We start from the raw sequence: 15628 nt of genomic DNA, 5'->3' as shown, positions 1-15628 counted from the left end.
CTGCGTATACCCCTTACAACCCACAACCCCAGTGCGCACTCATTTTTTTTCTATTACCCCACTTCCCTTTCCCCCCACCCCCTCTCGTCCTCTTCCACCCATATCCCTCCCCCCCCCCCCCCCCCCCCCCCACCCCCCGGCTTTATATTTTCCCACTCTTCTCCAATTACCGGACACCCTTTTGTCTCGTAGGTTCATCAGTTGTAGGAGTAGAAATAGGCCATTCAGCCCATCAAGTCTATTCTGCCACTCAATCATGGCTGATCTGTCTCTCCCTCTCAACCCCATTCTCCTGCCTTCTCCCCACAACCCCTGCCTGCCGTACTGATCAAGAATCTATCAAACTCCGCCTTAAAAATATCCACTGACTTGGCCTCCGCGGCCTTCTGTTCCACAGATTCAAATTTCTCCTCATCTCCTTTCTAAAGGTTACATCCTTTTATTGTGAGGGTGTGGCCTCTGGTCCTGGACACTCCCACTGGTGGAAACATCCTCTCCACATCCACTCTGTCCAGACCTTTCATTATTCATAAGGTCATACGTGACAGGAGCAGAATGAGGCCATTCGGCCCTCTGAGTGTACTCCGCCATTCAATCGTGACTGATCTCTCTCTCTCCCTCCTCACCCCATTCTCCTGCCTTCTCCCCATGACCCCTGACACCCGTATTAATCAAGAATTAGTACTAACCCGTACTAATCGCAGGCTCGGCGATCGCTTCACTCAACACCTGCGCTCGGTCCGCGTTAACCAAACTGATCTCCCGGTGGCCCAGCACTTCAACTCCCCCTCCCATTCCCAGTCTGACCTTTCTGTCATGGGCCTCCTCCAGTGCCATAGTGAGGCCCACCGGAAATTGGAGGAACAGCACCTCATATTTCGCCTGGGCAGCTTGCAGCCCAGCGGCATGAACATTGACTTCTCCAACTTTAGATAGTTCCTCTGTCCCTCTCTTCCCCTCCCCCTTCCCAGTTCTCCCTCTATCTTCCTGTCTCCACCTATATCCTTCCTTTGTCCCGCCCCCCCTGACATCAGTCTGAAGAAGGGTCTCGACCCGAAACGTCACCCATTCCTTCTCTCCTGAGATGCTGCCTGACCTGCTGAGTTACTCCAGCATTTTGTGAATAAATACCTTCGATTTGTACCAGCATCTGCAGTTATTTTCTTATAAGAATCCATCTATCTCTGCCTTCAAAATATACATTGAATATTTGTTAAGTTTCAATGAGGTCCCCGCCACTCCCTCATCCTTCTAAACCATGACAGAAAATATACTTCTTGCCAGTCAAACGGACGCAAACAGACAATAGATTCAAAATATTTTACGTACAGTCTCAATTCCCATTGCCCGCATTTGATCAGCCCGCTTTTCCATCACGGACAAAAACTTCTTCGGATCTGACAGAGCGTCTACGATATCTGTGGGAGAGAGAGAAGAGTATTAACGCTGACAAGGGAAGTTAGGGATGGAGTAAAACTAAAAGAAAAGATGTATACCACAGCAAAGAGTAGCAGGAAGCCAGAGAATTGGGAAACTTCCAAAGGACAACAGAAGGTGACAAAACGGGCAATACGGGCCGAAAAGATAAAGTACGAGAGCTTCACTTTCAGTGACCATGACTTCACTTTCAGTTGGAGGATTGGTGACTGAGGGTCCGGAAGTGACTGGTGAGGCCAATCCGGTCCCGGAAGGCACGCCCACACGTAGGACACAAGTGGATGGGTGCTGCAGTGGAAGTGGAGGTAGCCCGGGCCTTGCGCGCGGTGCGTTTCCTCTGGGCCTCTGCAGTGCGTCTGTTCTCTGCTGTACGGGCTCCTGTGGTGAGCTCGCTACGCCAGGTTGGACGGTCCAGAGCAAGAGACTCCCAAGTGCTGAGGTTGATGTCCGACACTTTGAGGCAGTCCTTAAACCGTTTCTTCTGTCCTCCTACTGAGCGCTTGCCCTGACACAGTTCTCCATACGGAAGCTGTTTTGACAGTCGACTCTCGGGCATTCTGACGACATGGCCTGCCCATCTGGCTTGGGCTTTCCGTAGGAGGGTGTGGACGCTGGGGATTCCGGCCCGTTCCAAGACCTCTGTGTCGGGGATTTTGTCCTGCAACCTGATGTGAAAGAGTCTGCGTAGGCAGCTGAAGTGAAAGTGGTTGAGCAGTAACGAGGATGGGTTAGGTTTGGAGGGATTTGGGCCAAAGGCGGGCAGGTGGGACTAGTGAAGATGGGCATGTTGGTCGGCACGGGCAAGTTGGGTTGAAGTGCCTGTTTCCACACAATATTACTCTGTGACTCCAAAAATGCACCGAATAAAAGATTTTTAAAAATACCACAATTAAGAACTTACAACAGCACAGAAACAGACCATCCTGCCCACATTGTCTCTGCTGAACATGATGCCTAGATCTAAACAAATCTTAGATAGTTAGTTTAGTTTAATGTCACGTGTACCGAGGTACAGTGAAAAGCTTTTGGTGTGTGCTAACCAGTCAGCGGAAAGACAATACACGATTACAGTTGAGCCGTCCATAGTGTACAGATACATGCTAAGGGAATAACGTTTTGTGCAAGGTAAAGCCAGCAAAGTCCGATCAAAGATAGTATTTAGAACTGAGGTGAGGAAAAACCTTTTCAGTCAGAGAGTTGTGAATCTGTGGAATTCTCTGCCTCAGAAGGCAGTGGAGGCCAATTCTCTGAATGCATTCAAGAGAGAGCTAGATAGAGCTCTTAAGGATAGCGGAGTCAGGGGGTATGGGGAGAAGGCAGGAACGGGGGTACTGATTGAGAATGATCAGCCATGGTCACATTGACTGGTGGTGCTGGCTCGAAGGGCCGAATGGCCTCCTCCTGCACCTATTGTCCAATGCCTGAGAAGGGCCGAAGGGCCTGTTTCCACGCCGTATGACTCTGACCCTAAGATGACATTTTTCCACTTGGTGGATGTTAAAGAGCGAGTGGTCGTCTTTACAATATTGTTAGGAACATTCTTTACAACAGTGAATTTTTACTGAGGTAAAGTTGCGATCATTGGTCGCTGATTGGGTAGTTCAATTTTTAATTAGATTTAGTTTAGTTTGGAGATACAGTTTAGTTTGGAGATACAGCGCGGAGACAGGCCCTTTGGCCCACCGGGTCCGCGCCGACCAGCGATCCCCGCACACTGACACCATCCTGCACACACTAGGTGCAATTTACACTTTTACCAAGCCAATTAACCTTCAAACCTGCACGTCTTTGGAGTGTGGGGGAAACAAAAGATTCATAGGGGCGGCAGGGTTGAGTTGCTGCCCTACAGTGCTTGCAGCGCCAGAGACCCGGGTTCGATCACGACTACGGGTGCTGTCTGTACCGAGTTTGTACGTTCTCCCCGTGACCTGCGTGGGTTTTCTCCGAGATCTTTGCTTTTCTCCCACACTCCAAGGTCGTACAAGTTTGTAACGTTAATCGGCTTGGTGTAATTGTAAAAACTATCCCAGGTGTGCGCAGGAGAGCGCTGGTGTGATCGTTGGTCGGGACAGACCCGGTGGGCCGAAGGGCCTGTTTCCGCGCTGCGTTTCTAAACCAAACTGTACATAAATCCCGGAGAAAGTCACGGGGAGAACGTACAAGCTCCGTGCTTGACAGCAGGATCGAACCTGGTTCTGTGGCGCTGCGAGGCAGCAACTCTACCGCTGGGCCACCGTGCAGAAGCAGACTCACCTCCAAAGCCATCCGGGACGTATGTTTTAAGCACAATGTTACAGAAGACCGTGGGCAGAGACAGGGGCTTGTTGCCTTCATTACGAAGGGAGATGTGTCTGCAGCCAGCTTGAAGCCCGTCCAAAGGCAAGATCCGCTGGCCGATCAACTTGTTGTTGTCATCGTAGACTGCTATCCTCAACACCGCGAGGTCAGGCAGAATTACCTGCAAGGCAAGGCAAGGCAAGTTTATTTATATAGCACATTCCACACAGCAATGGCAATTTACACAGAGCATAAAAATACACAACAAGAAGGTTGGAAAATACAAATAATAAGAGTAATAAGATAAATAAATAATAGTTATAAGTAAGATTAATAGAGAAATGATTAAAAAAAAGTCCTATATTTACCCTGTAGTTGCGAACAAAGTCATCCGAGAAGATTAGAGGCAGGGAACACGTTGCCAATGTTGGGGGAGTCCAGAACAAGGGGCCACAGTTTAAGAATAAGGGGTAGGCCATTTAGAACTGAGATGAGGAAAAACCTTTTCAGTCAGAGAGTTGTGAATCTGTGGAATTCTCTGCCTCAGAAGGCAGTGGAGGCCAATTCTCTGAATGCATTCAAGAGAGAGCTGGATAGAGCTCTTAAGGATAGCGGAGTCAGGGGGTATGGGGAGAAGGCAGGAACGGGGTAATGATTGAGAATGATCAGCCATGATCACATTGAATGGCGGTGCTGGCTCCGCGGAGATATATATGTGGTTGTGCGTACACATCTGCACACCGAACCTTTTTTTTCTCGTTTATTATATCGTTTACAGTGTACTATGTTTACATATCCTGCTGCAAGTAAGAATCTCATTGTTTACTCTTCATTTTTTATTCTACCGCTGCGCCACCGTGCTGGCCCAGTAGATAAAAGTCACAACCCCATTTATAGACACCGGCAATAATAATATTTTGAAAATCAGCATGAAATGAATGATTTACCTTCCTGAATACAAATGGCTCCTCGTTGTACACTGGGTTCAAGCCATTGTTCATCACCATCCGTGTACGGAACTCCTTTCGTATTGTGTCAGTGGGTAGACCATACATATCTACCTCTACATACGTGCCGATTTTCTTATCCGATAGAAACTGGCCTGATATCACCTGGAAAAGATGAAATACAAACTGCAAATCACATCTGTGAATCATTGACCTTAAACGTCCATGAGTGATCGGAGCAGAATTAGGCCATTCGGCCCATCAAGTCTACTCCGCCATTCAATCATGGCTGATCTATCTCTCCCTCCTAACCCCATTCTCCTGCCTTCCAGTACTAATCGAGAATCTACAGTATCTCTTAAGGATAGCGGAGTCAGGGGGTATGGGGAGAGGGCAGGAACGGGGTACTGATTGTGAATGATCAGCCATGATCACATTGAATGGTGGTGCTGGCTCGAATGGCCTACTAACTTTATATTTGCAATTTCCTCTCTAGATTGAAACAACAATCCACATTCATCAAGCCATTTTTCCTTAAATTCATAACCTTCATAGAAATAATTCCTCTCCCAGATTTCCCTTTGTAGATGAGGTGAGGAACAGGAAGGAGAAAGATAAGTTCATAAGTGATAGCAGCAGAATCAGGCCATTCGGCCCATCAAGTCTACTCCGCCATTCAATCACGGCTGATCTATCTCTCCCTCCTAACCCCATTCTCCTGCCTTCTCCCCGTAACCCCTGACACCCGTACGAATCACGAATCTACAGTATCTATGCCTTAAAATTATCCATCGACTTGGCCTCCACAGCCTTCTGTGGCAATGAATCCAACAGATTCACCACCCTCTGACTAAAGGAATTCCTCATCTCCTTTCTAAAAGAACGTCCTTTCATTCGGAGTCTGTGCCCTCTGGTCCTAGACTCTCCCACTGGTGGAAACATCCTCTCCACATCCACTCTACCCAGGCCTTCACTATTCGGTAAGTTTCAATGAGGTCCCCCCCTCATCCTTCTAAACTCCAGTGAGTACAGGCCCAGTGCCGACAAGGGTATGGAACTTTTACTGGAAAGTCGTAGAGTGAGATTTTTAATTTCCCAGCTTATCCATCGTATCCAATTATCATCAGATTGATATTCTTTGTAACCAGCATTGCTCGGAGCTTATGAAACAAACAGTTGACATCTTCCCCATTTGAAATACGTGATAATATATAGATTCTTTGATATTTTGCCTCTATCTAATAGTTTCAAGGATTAAGAACGGATTAAAATAGGCAGAGAATAAAAAAATATTTTTACGAGGATGTTGCCAGGACTAGAGGGTGTGAGCTGTGGGGAGAGGTTGAGTAGGCTGGGACCCTAGTCCTTGGAGCGCAGGAGGATGAGGGGTGATCTTATAGTGGTGTATACCAATACCGATCCCATGTTGCCCACACCGACCAACATTTCCCAGCTACACAAGCCCCACCTACCCGCGATGGGCCCATATCCCCCTAAACCTGTTCTATACTCGTATTTGTCTAGCTGTTTCTTAAACGTTTTTTAGATTTAGAGATACAGCGCAGAAACAGGCCCTTCGGCCCACCGGGTCCGCGCCGCCCAGCGATCCCCGCACACTAACACTATCCTACACCCACTAGGGACAATTTTTACATTTGCCCAGCCAGTTAACCTACATACCTGCACGTCTTTGGAGTGTGGGAGGAAACCGAAGATCTCGGAGAAAACCAACGCGGGTCACGGGGAGAACGTACAAACTCCGTACAGACGGCGCCCGTAGTCAGGATTGAACCCGAATCTCCGGCGCTGCATTCTCTGTAAGGCGGCAACTCTACCGCTGCGCCACCGTGTCCCTGCCTCAACCACCTCCTCCGGCAGCACGTTCCATTCACCCTCTTCCTTTTGTGAGAATAAGTTAACCCCTCGGGTTCCTATTAAATCTTTCTTCCCCTCACCGTAAACTGATGTCCCCTGGTTCTTAATTCCCCTGCTCTGCGCTGAGTATCTGTGCATCTACCCGACCTATTCCTCTCATGATTTTGTACACAGGCAACTGAATGGTCCTCTCATCAGCTAGATTGCGGTCCTGACCTCCCATCCACACCATTGAAGACCTTTGAACTTTCTTTCATCGGAATTCAGTGTTAGATCTTTGCACTAAATGTTGTACCATTTATCTGTGCATTGTGGACAGCTTGATTGTATTCCAGTATAGTCTTTCCGTCTCGACTGGAGAGCACGCACAAACACAAGCTTTTCACTGTATCCCGGTACGCATGACAATAATAAAATGAACTAAACTAAAACTGAATATCTAATTTACCGGTTGCTAAATACTTTAAATCCCCCTCCCACTCCCACACTGACCTCTCTGTCCTGGGCCTCCTCCATTGTCAGAGTGAGGCCCAGTGCAAATTGGAGGAACAGCACCTCATATTTCGAAGGTAGACACAAAATGCCAGGGTAACTCAGCGGGTCAGGCAGCATCTCGGGAGAGAAGGAATGGATGGCGTTTCGGGTCGAGACCCTTGTTCAGTCTACCTTCGATTTTAACCAGCATCTGCAGTTTTTTTCCTACACCTCATGTTTCGCTTGGGCAACTTACAACCCCAGTGGTATGCACATTGACTTCTCTAACTTCAAGTAACCCTTGCTTTCCCTCTCTCACCATCCCTTTCCACTCCAGTTCTCCAACCAATCATACTGTCTCCGACTGCATTTTATCTCTGTTTGTCTTGTTGTTACCTTCTCCCAGCGAACAATGATCTATTTGTGAATCTGTGCAATTCTCTGCCTCAGAAGGCAGTGGAGGCCAATTCTCTGAATGCATTCAAGAGAGAGCTAGATAGAGCTCTTAAGGATAGCGGAGTCAGGGGGTATGGGGAGAAAGCAGGAACGGGGTACTGATTGAGAATGATCAGCCATGATCACATTGAATGGCAGTGCTGGCTCGAAGGGCCGAATGGCCTCCTCCTGCACCTATTGTCTATTGTCTATTCTAGTTTCCTTGATCTCCATTCCCTTTCTCCTCTTTTCACACCTTACACTTCCTGATCTATGTATCTGCCTCTCCCCTGACATCAGTCTGAAGAAGGTGTCTCGACCCGAAACGCCACCCATCCCTTCTCTCCAGAGATGCTGCCTGTCCCGCTTAGTTACTCCAGCAATTTGCGTCTGTCCTTAGGTTATGCCAGCATCTGCAGTTCTTTCCTGCACTGAATATCTCATTTGCTGCCCTGCCAGACACTAATCTGACTGTTGTTTGTCATGCCATAGACTGCTGTTTGTCATGTTTTAAGGAGATTTCTGCTGCTGGCTTACAAACTGGGGCGTAAGCTTGAACACGACGTTGACGGCAAGACAATAAATAAACGATACCTCTCCCGTAACTCACCTTTACGGAGCAGGTAGCCGCAATCACACCGTCCACCGGCGTCTCGGAGAACGGGTCAAAAGTCCGGTCTGGCCGACGCATGAAATCAGGCTTCAGCAGGTAACTGTTGGGGTAAAAGGAATTATAAAGACGATAACGTTACAGAGAACATTTAGGGCGCAGCGGTAAAAGTACCGCCTCACAGCGCCAGAGACCCAGGTTCGATCCCGACTATGGGCGCTTGTCTGTACGGAGTTTGTACGTTCTCCCCGTGGCCCGCCTGGGCATTCCCCAAGATCTTCAGTTTCCTCCCACACTCCAAAGACGCACGGGTTTGTAGGTTAATTGGCTTTGGTATAAATGTAAATTGTCCCTAGTGTGTGTGTGTGTGTGTGTGTGTGTGTGTAGGATAGTGTTAATGTGCGGGGATCGCTGGTTGGTTTGGGCCAGGTGGGCCGAAGGGCCTGTTTCCTCGCTGTATCTCTAAACGAAAATAAATATCCATGTGCCTTTCCAAAAGTCTCTCCATTGCCACTATGGTACCTGCCTTCAGCACCACTCCTGGCAGTGCGTTCCGGGCACCCGCTGTGTAAAAAAACCCACCCCGCACATCACCTTTAAATGTTGCCCCTCCCACCTTAAAGGGATGCCCTCTGGTGTTTCAGCGGGTCAGGCAGCATTCCTGCATCTCCATACGACTATCCAAAAGTCATTATCCTTAAAGGTGCGTTAAAATTAAAGCCTCGGCCAATTCTCCAAATAAAATTAAAAGTGGTGCAGTGGGTAGAGTTGCTGCCTCACAGCGCCAGAGATCCGGGTTCGATCCCGACTACGGGTGCTGTCTGTACGGAGTTTGTACGTTCTCCCCGTGACCTGCGTGGGTTTTCCCCGGGTGCTCTGGTTTCCTCCCACACTCCAAAGACGTACAGGTGTGTAGGCTAATTGGCTTCTGTAAATTATCCCTAGTACGTAGAATATTGGGGGTATTGGGGGTAGGATATTGGGGGTAGGGTACTGACATGGATAGAAAATTGGTTGGCAGACAGGAAACAAAAAGTAGGGATTAACGGGTCCCTTTCAGAATGGCAAGCAGTGACTAGTGGGGTACTAAAAGGCTCGGTGCTGGGACCGCAGCTATTTACAATATACATTAATGACTTGGATGAAGGGATTAAAAGTAAAATTAGCAAATTTGCAGATGATACAAAGCTGGGTGGCAGTGTGAACTGTGATGCTATGAGGTTGCAGGGTGACTTGAACAGGTTGTGTGAGTGGGCAGATGCATGGCAGATGCAGTTTAATGTGGATAAATGTGAGGTTGTCCACTTTGGTGGTAAGAACAGGAAGGCAGGTTATTATCTGAATGGTATCAAGTTAGGAAAAGGGGAAGTACGAAGAGATCTGGGTGTCCTTGTTCATCAGTCACTTAAAGTTAGCATGCAGGTACAGCAGGCAGTGAAGAAAGCCAATGGCATGTTGGCCTTCATAACAAGAGGAGTTGAGTATAGGAGCAAAGAGGTCCTTCTGCAGTTTTACAGGGCCCTAGTGAGACCGCACCTGGAGTACCATGTGCAGTTTTGGTCTCCACATTCGAGGAAGGATATCCTTGCTATTGAGGGAGTGCAGCTTAGGTTCAATAGGTCAATTCCTGGAATAGCGGGACTGTCGTATGTTGAAAGACTGGAGTGACTGGGCTTGAAAACACTGGAATTTAGATGGATGAGAGGGGATCTTATCGAAACATATAAGATTATTAAGGGATTGGGACACGCTAGAGGCAGGAAACATGTTCCCAATGTTGGGGGAGTCCAGAACAAGGGGCCACAGTTTAAGAATAAGGGATAGGCCATTTAGAACGAAGATGAGGAAAAACTTTTTCAGTCAGAGAGTTGTGAATCTATGGAATTCTCTGCCTCAGAAGGCAGTGGAGGCCAATTCTCTGGATGCTTTCAAGAGAGAGTTAGATAGTGATAGCGGAGTCAGGGAGTATGGGGAGAGGGCAAGAACGGGGTACTGATTGTGGATGATCAGCCATGATCACATTGAATGGCGGTGCTGGCTCGAAAGGCCGATGGCCTACTCCTGCACCTATTGTCTATTGTATTGTATTGTATTGCACTGTCTAATTGTATTGCACTGTATCGTATTGTACTGCACTGTCATCCCCTGTCTATATGTCTTGCATTATATTGCACTATGGCCCCAGGAGCCACACCGTTTCATCACATTCGTTGCATGATCTGTAAGGAGTGGAGTGACGAATAAACTAAATAAACTAAACTAAACTAATTAAACTACCGCTGCACCACCGTGTCACCCCTGCAGTGCCTGATAAATCTGCCCAGATGGAAATTCAGAATAGACGACTGGAACTCCGAGATATTAAACAATTGCTGGCATAACCTATAGGAAATGTTATGGAAACGTACAGTTTTGGTCTCCTAATCTGAGGAAATACATTCTTGCCATAGAGGGAGTACAGAGAAGGTTCACCAGATTGATTCCTGGGACGGCAGGACTTTCATATGAAGAATGACTGGATAGACTCGGCTTGTACTCGCTGGAATTTAGAAGATTGAGGGGGGATCTTATAGAAACTTACAAAATTCTTAAGGGGTTGGGCAGGCTAGATGCAGGAAGATTGTTCCCGATGTTGGGGAAGTCCAGAACAAGGGGTCACAGTTTAAGGATAAGGGGGAAATCTTTTTTCACACAGAGAGTGGTGAATCTGTGCAAATCTCTGCCACAGAAGGTAGTTGAGGCCAGTTCATTGGCTATATTTAAGAGGGAGTTAGATGTGGCCCTTGTGGCTAAAGGGATCAGGGGGTATGGAGAGAAGGCAGGTACGGGATACTGAGTTGGATGATCAGCCATGATCATATTGAATGGCGGTGCAGGCTCGAAGGGCCGAATGGCCTACTCCTGCACCTATTTTCTATGTTTCTATGTTTCTAAACTGTGTTTGCATATTTTACTGCGGCGTTTAAAAATACTTCCAAGATCAGACAGGTCACAGTCACGACAGCTTACTCACCCACAGGATCCATTGTATTCAAACTTTCCCTGATTTAACTGCATGGCTAAATCTGTAACATAATTTAAAATCATAATAAATTAGATATCAGATGAGGGGAGGAAATAGAAATGCAGGTATTTATTCACAAAATGCTGGAGTAACTCAGCAGGTCGGTGTGCCGGTTGGCCGGTGTGGGCAAGTTTGGCCGAAGGGCCTGTTTCCACACTGTATCACTCAAAGTCAAAACTATGACTCAAAGCATTGGAGACGAATGTGTAAAGGAATGTTGAAAGAAATTCATCCAGTGTTGCACGTATTAAATGCAAAGTGACACCCCAAATGCCGAATCAACGCTGCATCGAAACAGGCTTGACGTTTGGTCTGAGTGAGCTATTGTGCCAAATGGGCAAGTGTGAACGGATGTGGCTGTTTCAACGCTTGGCATAATCTAAATTATGCTGATAATAATTATGCTGACAGATTTCACCAAACATCCAAGCCGAGGTGTCGATGGCATTGGGAACACAGTGAAATATACCCTTGTACGCATGGAAGCAGACCATTGAGTCAGCAAAGGAATAAATAACGTGCGACTTTACAAGCACAGAGGCTGTTGTCATAAGCACATGGCTTGTGATGTCAAAGAGTCATAGATTCCTACAGCACAGAAAGAGGCCCTTCGGCCCATCGTGTCCGCGCCGCCGGTTACCAAACACAGTCTAATTTTAATCCCATTTTCCCGCATTTGGACCGTAGCCCTGAATGTTGTAGCATTTCAAGTGCCCATCCAAATGCCTCTTAAACGTTGTGAGTGTTCCCGCCTCCACCACCACCCCAGGCAGTGAGTTCCAGACTCCAACCACCCTCTGGGTGAAAAAGTTCTTTCTCACATCCCCCCGAAACCTCCCTCCCCTTACCCTGTATCTATGTCCCCTCGTTGTTGAACCTTCCACCAGTGGAATAAGTTCCCCGCCATCTACCTTATCTATGCCCCTCATGATCTTGTACACCTCAATCATGTCCCCTCTCAGCCTTCTCTGCTCCAGGGAAAACAACCCCAGTCTGCTCAGTCTCTCCTCATAGCTCAGTCTCTCCTCATAGCCGAGGCCCTTCATCCCTGGCAGCATGTGCTCTGCATTATTGCCATAGGGTCTTACAGCGTGGAAACAGGCACTCCCACCCAACATGCCCACACTGTCCAACATGTCCCATCTACACTAGTCCCACCTGCCTGTGTTTGGCCCCCATCCCTCTAAACCTGTCCTATCCATGTACTTGTCCAAATGTTTCTTAAACGTTGGGATAGTCCCAGCCTCAACTACCTCCTCTGGCAGCTTGTTCCATACACCCACCGCCCTTTGTGTGAAAAAGTCACCCCTCAGATTCCTATTCAATCTTGCCTTAAACCCATGTCCTCTGGTCCTTGATTCCCCTGCTCTGGGCACGAGACAGTGCGTTTACCCAATCTATTCCTCTCGTGATTTTATACAACCTTCAGAATACTTTAAGAAAATAACTGCAGATGCTGGTACAAATCGATTTATTCACAAAATGCTGGAGTAACTCAGCAGGTCAGGCAGCATCTCGGGAGAGAAGGAATGGGTGACGTTTCGGGTCGAGACCCTTCTTCAGACTGAAATACTTTCATGGTTTCAGAATCTTTAGAATGGGAGACACAAATTCCAAGATTTGGAGGATAATGCAGAATTAAAACTGTCGTGATTTTCATAACAAACATAGTACCTTCTGATTTTATTTTTTTTTAAACTATTTTGCGAAACGTCTCCCATCCCTTCTCTCCAGAGATGCTGCCTGACCCGCTGAGTTACTCCAGCATTTTGTGTCCATCTTCGATGGAGTTTTTTCGGCGCCAAAACCGTGGCGACTCTTTGCATACAGCCTAGGTGAGGTCTGAGGTACGATTGTTCGTGAATCAAAGCATCTCACCGTACACTAAGTACATGTGACAAGAAAGTATGATTGAATCATTGAAGGGGAAAACACAGCTGGGAACAGACTGGGCTTTATCCAGGGCATCTGTTGAGGGCAGCTGCTTCATAACTCCCGTTACAGTTTAGTTTATTGTCACGTGTACCGAGGTACAGTGAAAAGCTTTTGTTGCGTGCTAACCAGCCAGCGGAAAGCCGATACACGTTTGCAATCGAGCCATTTACAGTGTACGTCATAAAGGGAATAACGTTTAGCACATGGTAAAGCCAGCAAAGTCCGATCAAGTAGGGGTAAAAAAACTGCAGGTGCTGGTTTAAATCGGAGGCAGATGCAAAATGCTGGAGTAACTCAGCAGGTCAGGCAGCATCTCTGGAGAGAAGGAATGGGTGACGTTTCGGGTCGAGACCCTTCTTCAGACTGATGTCAGGGGAGGGGGCGGGACAAAGATAGGATGTAGTTGGGGACAGGAAGACTAGTGGGAGAACTGGGAAGGGGAGGGGATGGAGAGAGAGGGAAAGCAGGGACTACCTGAAGTTAGAGAAGTCAATGTTCATACCGCTGGGGTGTAAGCTGCCCAAGCGAAATATGAGGTGCTGTTCCTCCAATTTGCGCTGGGCCTCGCTCTGACAATGGAGGAGTCCAAAGTCCGATCAAGAGGAGACTGGAGTTCTGAAGAAGGGTCTCGACCTGAAACGTCACCCATTCCTTCTCTCCAGATACTGTCTGTCCCGCTGAGTTACTGCAGCATTTTGTGTCTACCTTCGATTTAAACCAGCACCTGCAGTTCTTTCCCACACACAAAGTCTGATCAAAGGTAGTCCGAGGGTCATCAAAGAGGTGGATAGTAGTTCAGCACTGCTCTCTGGTTGTGGTAGGATGGTTCAGTTGCCTGATAACAGCTGGGATGAAACTGTCCCTGAATCTGGAGGTGTGCGTTTTCACACTTCTGCACCTTTTGCCCGATGGGAGAGGGGAGAAGAGGGAGTGGCCGGGGTGCGACTGGTCCTTGATGATGCTGCTGTCCTTGCCGAGGCGGCGCGAGGTGTAGATGGAGTCAATGGAAGGGAGGTCGGTTTGTGCGATGGGCTGGGCTGCATCCACGATTCGTTGCGATTTCCTGCGGGACTTTTAGTGACGCGGTGTGCCGGCAAAGACCGATTATGACAAGACACAACATTTTAACCCATCCAGTGTTGAAATAACGCAAGACTGGAAATGTCTGCTCTGGAAGGTAGGCGCAAGATGCTGGAGTAACTCAACGGGAACAGGCAGCATCTGCGGAGAGAAGGCACGGGTGACGTTTTGATTAAGGATAGCCCGAGGGCTACCGAAGAGGTGGACAGTAGTTGGGCACTGCTGTCACTGTGCGCTGCGTTGCGTTGCCGATCGGGATGGCTGGGCGGCGTTCCCTACCTGCGGTCTGGAAGTTCAGAGAGACCATCTGGCAGCCAGCATTCCAGAAGATCTGAGGCATGTAATTGCTGGAGTCCACACGACCACCCTTGGGGTAAATGCGGCTCATTTGTCGTTTATTATAACTGCGCGATTCATTAAGGAGAACAGCTGCAGCCGCATGTACATACACACTCGCACCTTAACCCCCCCCCACCCCCCCCCCCCCCAACCTTATTATTTATTCTGCCCGCCACTTCCAACAACGCCAACAGTCAAAACCTGGAGAACCTGTGGAATTCATTGCCGCAGATGGAGGGCCAGGTCAATGGGTAGTTTTAAGGCAGAGATAGATTTTAGATTTAGATTTAGAGATACAGCGCAGAAACAGGCCCTTCGGCCCACCGGGTCCGCGCCGCCCAGCGATCCCCGCACACTAACACTATCCTACACACACTAGGATAGTGGGACACTAAGGAGTTGAGTATAGGAGCAAAGAGGTCCTTCTGCAGTTGTACAGGGCCCTAGTGAGACCGCACCTGGAGTACTGTCCAAATTTGAGGAAGGATATTCTTGCTATTGAGGGCGTGCAGCGTAGGTTTACTAGGTGAATTCCCGGAATGGCGGGACTGTCATATGTTGAAAGACTGGAGCGACTAGGTTTGTATACACTGGAATGTAGAAGGATGAGAGGAGATCTTATTGAAACGTATAAGATTATTAAGGGTTTGGACACGTTAGAGGCAAGAAACATGTTCCCAATGTTGGGGGAGTCCAGAACAAGGGGCCACAGTTTAAGAATAAGGGGTAGGCCATTTAGAACTGAGATGAGGAAAAACTTTTTCAGTCAGAGAGTTGTGAATCTGTGGAATTCTCTGCCTCAGAAGGCAGTGGAGGCCAATTCTCTGAATGCAATCAAGAGAGAGCTGGATAGAGCTCTTAAGGATAGCGGAGTCAGGGGGTATGGGGAGAAGGCAGGAACAGGGTACTGATTGAGAATGATCAGCCATGATCACATTGAATGGCGGTGCTGGCTCGAAGGGCCGAATGGCCTACTCCTGCACCTATTGTCTATTGATAATTTTTACATTTGCCCAGCCAATTAACCTACACACCTGTACGTCTTTGGAGATAGATTCTTGATTAGTACGGGGTTTCAAGGATTATAGGGAGAAGGCAGCAGAATGGGGTTAGGAGGGAGAGAGATAGATCAACCATGAGTGAATGATGGAGTAG

At 48.0% G+C, this 15628-nt stretch overlaps 1 protein-coding gene across 7 annotated transcripts in view; it reads right to left on the bottom strand.

Moving 5' to 3' along the window:
* plcb4a (phospholipase C, beta 4a) overlaps positions 1-15628 on the bottom strand; it is a 420446-nt gene that overhangs the window by 73597 nt on the left and 331221 nt on the right. For all 7 annotated transcript variants that reach the window (XM_078405629.1, XM_078405622.1, XM_078405625.1 and 4 more), the window contains 6 exons: positions 14414-14538; positions 11069-11120; positions 8056-8158; positions 4662-4826; positions 3691-3895; positions 1330-1418 (listed from right to left, as the gene is read on the bottom strand). In XM_078405629.1, the coding sequence (XP_078261755.1) occupies positions 1330-1418; positions 3691-3895; positions 4662-4826; positions 8056-8158; positions 11069-11120; positions 14414-14538 (739 nt within the window). The remainder of the gene's footprint in view (positions 1-1329; positions 1419-3690; positions 3896-4661; positions 4827-8055; positions 8159-11068; positions 11121-14413; positions 14539-15628) is intronic.

The sequence above is a fragment of the Rhinoraja longicauda genome, chromosome 9 (genome assembly GCF_053455715.1).
Source record: "Rhinoraja longicauda isolate Sanriku21f chromosome 9, sRhiLon1.1, whole genome shotgun sequence".
Lineage (NCBI taxonomy): Eukaryota > Metazoa > Chordata > Chondrichthyes > Rajiformes > Arhynchobatidae > Rhinoraja > Rhinoraja longicauda.
The sequence above is the reverse complement of the archived record's forward strand: the minus strand, read 5'-3'. Positions and strand labels throughout refer to the sequence as shown.